This window comes from Lipotes vexillifer, unplaced genomic scaffold (assembly GCF_000442215.2).
Source record: "Lipotes vexillifer unplaced genomic scaffold, Lipotes_vexillifer_v1.1 scaffold1442, whole genome shotgun sequence".
Classification (NCBI taxonomy): Eukaryota; Metazoa; Chordata; class Mammalia; order Artiodactyla; family Lipotidae; genus Lipotes; species Lipotes vexillifer.
Genome location: NW_006797379.1, coordinates 1,990,782 through 1,997,880, shown reverse-complemented (window position 1 = coordinate 1,997,880; position 7,099 = coordinate 1,990,782). Strand labels below are relative to the sequence as shown.

At 46.3% G+C, this 7,099-nt stretch overlaps 1 protein-coding gene across 2 annotated transcripts in view; it reads right to left on the bottom strand.

Annotated features, from left to right (window-relative positions):
• Window positions 1-7,099, bottom strand: part of SH3KBP1 (SH3 domain containing kinase binding protein 1) — a 358,145-nt gene that overhangs the window by 6,134 nt on the left and 344,912 nt on the right. For both annotated transcript variants that reach the window (XM_007469312.1, XM_007469313.1), the window contains one exon: window positions 3,830-3,958. In XM_007469312.1, coding sequence (XP_007469374.1) covers window positions 3,830-3,958 — 129 coding nt within the window. The remainder of the gene's footprint in view (window positions 1-3,829; window positions 3,959-7,099) is intronic.

The following is a 7,099-nucleotide window of genomic DNA, read 5'->3' as shown; positions in this document are numbered from 1 at the left end:
GGGGGGGGGGGGGCGTGCATGCAGGGAGGGAAGCACACAGCGCCGCAGAAGTATATACAGAATATATATACAGAATATACAGAAGGGACCAAGCATCCCAGAGGGAGGGCACCAGGCAGGAGCCGACAGCCTCATCCTGGAGGAGGAGGTCAGACAAGAGTAAGTGGGGGGCGGGGGAAGTTCTAGAGGAGGGAACGCGCTAGCGGAGGCCTGGAGACCCGAGAGTGAACTGCATTCACGGGAAGCCAGAATGTCAGGGGGGGCAAGAGGGAGGTAGGGCGCACACAGGAGGCTTACGGAAAGGGTTAAAAAGATTGCCTGCTGAGCTCAAGATCACTGTGGCTGCAGAAAGGCTGAAGGGCTGGTGGGTCTGAAGGTCTAGACAATTGCTAGGAGACTCTCATACAGTGAAAGCTAAAAATGGTGAGGGTTTGACTCAGGCAGCGGCCAAGAGGATAGAGAGAAGACAGCTTTGAGAGATGCGGCAATGGCAGGCTCATCCAACCAAGAGACGCAGTCCCTGCCCTCCCAGAGCAGACACCCCAAGGCCAGGAGGATATGGTCCTGGACAGGCCATAGTGGGTGAGGAGGAAGTATGGATCAAGGGCCATGGGTGGGGATGGAGGAAGGGGGCGTTAAGGTTGACCCTTTCATGGGAGGAAGAACAGACTGAACGCCCAAACAGTGATCTCAGTTTTGGACACACGGAATTTTAGGAGCCTGAGGGACGGCCAAGGGGGGAAGGTCAATGGGCAGAGCCAATGACTGAAAAAGTGAGTTGGGCCAGAGAAATCACCAGAGGAAGTGCAAGCCATGGGGGTGGATGACCAAGAATGAGAAGAGGCGCAATGATGGAACCTGCGGACGCCCCAAGTTGAAGAGGTGGAGGGAGAGGGGAGAGCCCTTGGGGACTGGGACAAAGTGCTGAGAGGGGATGGAGCCAGACCAGGAGAGGGTCTGGGTCATGGAAGTCTCCTGGAGGAGTTTCCAGAGGATGCTGAGACGAGAATTAGGGGGGAGCCCATTTGGTGGAGCCAAGGGAGACTGAAATCTGATCAAGGCAGGTGAGCGCCTGCATGGGACATGAGGGGCGTGGCCTGCAAGTTTAGAACTCTCTTTGCAAACACTCGGCTGAGGAAAGAAGATGGGAGAAAGGGAGAGAGTGTTCGTGGAGAAGCCTCAGGAGGAGGCAGGATCAAGGAAGGGTTTTGTTTGCTTTCAAAGACGGGTGAGACCCTGAGCTGGGAGGTATCTTGAGGGTAAGAGCCAAGGCTGAAGATGGAGGAGGCAGGCAGGGGAGGCCTGATGGAGAAGTGCCCTGAGGGGGCCTGGAGGGCACAGGGAACACGACGGTCACGGGTCGGGGGGAACAGGGGCACACAGCAGGCCTAGGCGAGGCAGCAGCTGCAAGGGGAGGTGAGATCCCAGGTGGGGTGTGGAGGATGGGGGCAGGTAGTAGACGGGACATTGGGGGGTGAAGCGGGGGAGGGGAGGGAGCTGAGGCTGCCGGCGCCCAGGCCGGGAGCCAAGACAAGGCTGGGTTGGCACAGTGAGGAGGCAGAGTCTGGATTCAGGCTGTGCTACAGGGAGAACTGGGCAGAGTCAGCCAGAAGCAGATGGGCCATCATTCCCAGCCTTTCTGCTCGCCTTTTCTCTGCCAACTTATCATTGAGGAAAATCACTTTCTGCTGCCAGGGAGAGCAATCCACCATCCTGTGCTTACTGTTAGCAGGAGTCATAGTCAGAGGGGCGAGGGACTGACATTTACGGAGCGCTGGTTATATGCCGGACGCTGGCTGGACAACTGAAATGAGGATTAGTTGGCACACAGCTTGACGGAGCAGGAAACTGAGGCTTAGGGATGTGGCTGAGAAATTCCCCAAGTCTCACAGCTCCTAAGCGGCAGAACTGAGATTCAATTCCCTCCCCATCAGCTGGACCCTCAAGTCCGGTACCGTGACCGTGGCTGCCTGAGTCTGAAGATTCATGCTCTCCTGACCTGATTTCCTTCGCGTCTTTTCTATTCCTGGGTTCATACTTTTCCCCATTTCCCACCTTACATTCTCACGCACCTCCCTCAGCCCACCGATGTCCTCACACTGACTGACTTCCAGGCACTTTTTCAATCAACGCTTCTTTTGGCATTTCCTACGTGACTCGCTCTCCCGTCCCATTTCGGCTAACAAGCACTCGTTATAAGCCCTCACAGAGTATAGGCCACCAAATGCCCTGATCAAATTAGTTCAGGTGGAATTTCTAGAAGCAATAAACAACAAGACATGACAACTCCAGGCAAGTGAAATAGGCTAATGGGATACAACAGTGCAACTCAGAAACGTGATGAGCCACTGCCCACCAGTAGATGTCACTATAGAGACACCCTAGGGACGTCGGAGAGGCTGCAACTATAGGCATTCCTATGGTCACCAGAAAAAACGGATCTAAATCCAATTTCTGTAAATGGAAGCCTTTTATAAAGGAAGACTGCTTCAGTTTTGTGAATAATTACAATCGATCTGTTTTATAGGATCATATTTTTGCTGACTCTATCAGATTTTTAAGAAAAGCTATACATATAAATTCTTAAACCTATCAGAAGAAAATTCCACATCACCTTTGATTTCTTTGTGTTAATTCGTGCTTCGAGTGCTTTAAAAATGACTTCCATTTTCTGCTTTTAGACAGAAGGCAGCTGCTAATGTTTACAGAAAATAATTCCAATTGATTGGGTTCTCTTAGCATGAGAAAATGGAATTTTAAAATCTTACTTCACAATCATAGGACGAACAGAACTTGTACAGGGTACCCTTCAGAAGCCACATGCAGTTGCTAAACAATGTGTTCTTTGTTCCTCACAAGTCAGTAATAAAAGAGCTATACCATCCCCTGGGCGTGCAATGAAATTAATGTTTTTAAACATTTTAAACATTAAAATGACTATAAATTTATCCTAATAAATGAATCCAAATGAGCTTTTCTTTAAGAAATCCCATTAGTTATTCAAATTCATGAACTGCCAACCATAATTTGTGGCACCACCAGTTCTGAACATAAAAGTCACAATCTGTGGGCAGAGGGCACAGCATTGAATATATTTAATGTAGTCTTTCTAGACACCTCTAGGTTTTTAAAGTTGTTTTGGTTCTTGCGATGGTGGTGGTGGTGGTGGTGGTGGTGTGCGAGGGCATTGTGTGTGTGTGTGTGTGTGTGTGTGTGTGTGTGGTTGATGGTATGAAGAGGAGATCAAATCACAAGAGAAAACATGGGATTCTGCCCAGTTTTGGAGACTGTCACATTCCTTAGGGATTTTGATTACCAAAGTCACTGTCACCAAAGAATGACAAAAACTTGTGCTGCCTGTTGCAATGGACTGAATGTTTGTGTCCTTCCAAAATTCATATGTGAAAATCCTAACCCCCGCTGTGACGGTATTGGGAGATAGAACCTTTGGAAGGTGATTAGGTCATGAGGGTGGAGCTCTCATGAACGGGGTTAGTGCCCTTCTAAAAGGGACCCCAGAGAGCTCTCTCACCCTATTTCCTCCATGTGAGGACACAATGAGAAGTTGGCAGTCTACAACCCTCAAGAGATCCCTCATCAGAACCTGACCATGCTGGCACCCTGATCTTGGGCGTCCAGCCACCAGAAATGTGAGAAATAAATTTCTATTGTTTACAAGTCACCCAATCTATGGCGCTTTGTTTCAGCAGCCCCACATGACTAAGACATCTGTTTATCCTTGTTTGGTTTATAACTCATCATCAGAGCATACACGTAAAGGCAGGGATCCCGTGCTGTCAGGACACCCTCGCCACGGCTGGCCACTCACTTGGGATATGGTAACAGTCTTTGAAGTTTTCTTTGACGCGTCCACTCCTCTGTGTGCAAGTGAAACGTGTTCTTCTTTATCTTCTTCAGGACTTGGGGAGTCAAAGATATCAGGGCTTGAAAGGGAAGACTGGATAAAGCCAAAAGAAAATGCTCTTGTCAGAATTACACCTTAGCTGACATAGCTTTTGTTAACATAATGCAGTGTGCCTTTCAAAGCACTGACACTTCTATTTTGTCTGTCTCCTCATTATAACCACGAGGCAGAAAGTGTGCTATTATCTGTGTGCTAGAGAGAGTGGCAGAACTGGGACTAAGATTTCCTAGACCAGGGATCTTTCTTTCTATGGGATCTTTCCACTGATGCCCGTTGGTCACTTCATCCATGTGAGCATCTGTCATCCATCTTTTCCTGCTCAGAGCCTCTCTCTTTTTTGTAAACATTTGCTGCCGTGTGCCAAGCACTCAGCTTGGTACTGAACTTAACAGTGACATGCCAGACATGGTCCCTGCTCTCACACGGTTGATAGGCCAGTGGGGAAGGACACACAGGTGGAGAGGAAGCTGCCTCTAACCTGCCTCTCCTCCATTCCCTCCTGATCCTTTTCCAGAACCACCAGGTCTACTGCATAGTGAAGTGTCTAAAAGGACTTGTCTGAGAGGAGACCATTTCCGGGGGCAAAGGATCACTACCCCTGCGGATCAGTGACCAGCGATTCTGCAGCCCCAGAGAACAGCCCTGCCTGCCAGCACAGCAAGCTCACGTCTAATTTGGTGCCTGCTGCTAAAACGCTGCCCTCATTGCTGTGGACAATCGTTATCCATTTTGGATTCCATCTTTGCTAAGGTGTACTTACAGAATGGCAGCGTCTCTTGGTAAAATATGGGGATAACCCTCCTACTCTTTCTCCCTCGCTGTGAAGATCAAAAGCTGGATGAATGTAAACCAATTCACTGGAATCACTTGGTCAAAAATGATTACTGTACTAGAATTTTCCTATTTTAGGACAAAGCAGAGGAAAATAAGAGTTCCTGTGGCAAGGAATCTTTTTAAACGAAGAATCTTCCAGAGATATCTTTAGGTGAGCTCATATTCAGCCTTACCTCTATGCCTTCTATCCCTGTGGTGGGAAAATAATCATATTTAGAATCACTGCTTGGCACCATTATAGAAAAAAATCACAGTTACAAATACTGTTTGTTTTCTTCTGCTTACTTACTAAGCAATACATGTAGGGAATTTTAAAGCAATGTTTTAAAATGAAAAGGTCTTGTTTGTTAATCTTCATTTAATCTGAAAATCCAATTACCTAGAATAACACCCGCCTCCAACCAAGCTTTCTTTTAATCTAAGCTTAACTACCTTACAATGCCTGTATCCTTTCATTTTGAGATTTTATTCCAAAGGCAGTTTCCTCCTACATAACCTATGATCCATGAGCTGCCAATCGAAGCTTGCTCTTTGAATTTGATAAACATAAACAGCTCAAACTAGGTGGAGAGGCCCCAGGATGGGGAGTCCTGACTAATGTATTTCCTCGATCATTCCCTCCAATGGCCTTTTAGGAATATGTCCATATCCACCAATCCCATTTTGCTATGAAAAACCTACAGGTGCTAACAGGAAAAAGAGTAAACATGAATTCAATGTACATACCCATATGGGGATGGATAGGAACGAAGGGAAGCGAGTACAGTAATTACACTTCTTTAAAGCACAAATGTATCCTGCTGGTTTAAGTCCACGAGTAAAATTGTTCCATATCAAACGTCAAACTTTGAGCCACCATTGCCATAAGCTTCCTGTGGTCAGGAACCATGTACCTCTTATTCCCAGTTGCAGCCTTGGTACCTGGCACAGAGCTTAGCCTATAGGAGATGCCCATCAGTATCTGTTGAATGAGTGAATGAATCAGTGTGTAATCTAAAAGTGCAGAGAAGACGAGATGCCTTTACCAGGTCTCCCCCAAATATATACAAACTCTCAGACATGGGATGTAGGGACCAAGGGTGGGATGGGGGGGGTGGTAATTCAAATTTCTCTGTACTTAATTCTGATGCCTCAAGGCCCTCTAGATCTTGAAAAGTTAGGAAGGATTTGGAGGCGAAACAAAAATGATGAAGGATTTATAGAGAAGATATGGGAGGTAGGATTAAAAATTTAAATACAGAGATACTAAGAAGCAATTAAATAGGCTGTGTGTTTATGAGGTGTTTGGGAGGGTGTGGAGAGGTGAGAGGGAAAGGGGAAAGAAGGTGGTATTGACACAGTACTCTATATAAGAGTGAAAAAGTAAGCCACTGTTTCAAGTCTTTCTCCCCCAAAGATGGCAATACACAGATATGTTTCCTACAAAGAGGAAAAATAGGATGACTCAAACCACACTTCCAGACCCAGTGGATATGAGAGAAGACGTTCAAAGGAAGTGGCATTCTTTCTCTTCTAAATGATGACCCCTTAGGTAGAGTTAGTAAAAAGTGTCCTGGGAAACCTGAAAAAGGTTAATTTCCTGGCATCTGGGTGAAGGTCCAATGGCCTTAGTCCTGCATTCCCAGCAAGGACAAGGCAATCTGATATATAGAGATAAACAGATAGACAGACAGAGATATACACACACACATACACTGCTTGCAGAAGCACCAAGATTTTGCTACAATGACATTCACTTCGGTGTTTATGATGAATGGAAACAACATAGATGTCCAGTGACGGCGCACTGGCTAGATAAACGCTCATATATTCCCAGGCTAGAACTCTAGGCAGCCAGCCATTCACTGTGACGTGACGGAAGGATGTGTAATGACAGGGGAAAGGTGTATAATGTAAGGGGGAAATGCAACTTCTAAAGCTACGTGTTGTGTGTGATCCCATTTTTGAAGAAATAAAGGATATACAGCAAGAGGTTAACAGTCCTTAGCTTGGGGGAGCAGGATTACTTACTTACTTCTATTACTTTCTTCTTTATGCATTTCCTGCTTCAAATTTGGTACAAAAAATGTGTTACAGGTTTTCTAACAAGAAACAAAGTTATTCAAAATGACCCAAACAAAAACTTCTATGGGTTATCCGGAGCGTTCTGACTGTTGTCTCCTGCACGACCAGGTGCCTCGTATGTTTAAAACCCATCTCCTAAAGGTCTGTGCGGGGTTCCGTGGAGGAATGCCAAGGACGGGGCTTTGAGAGAAAAAGCCTGGGCCACTGCCAAGTGCTGTATAGCGGCAGACCCCTTTCTTTTGCTTTTTTTTTTTTTTTTTTTTTTTTTTTTTTTTT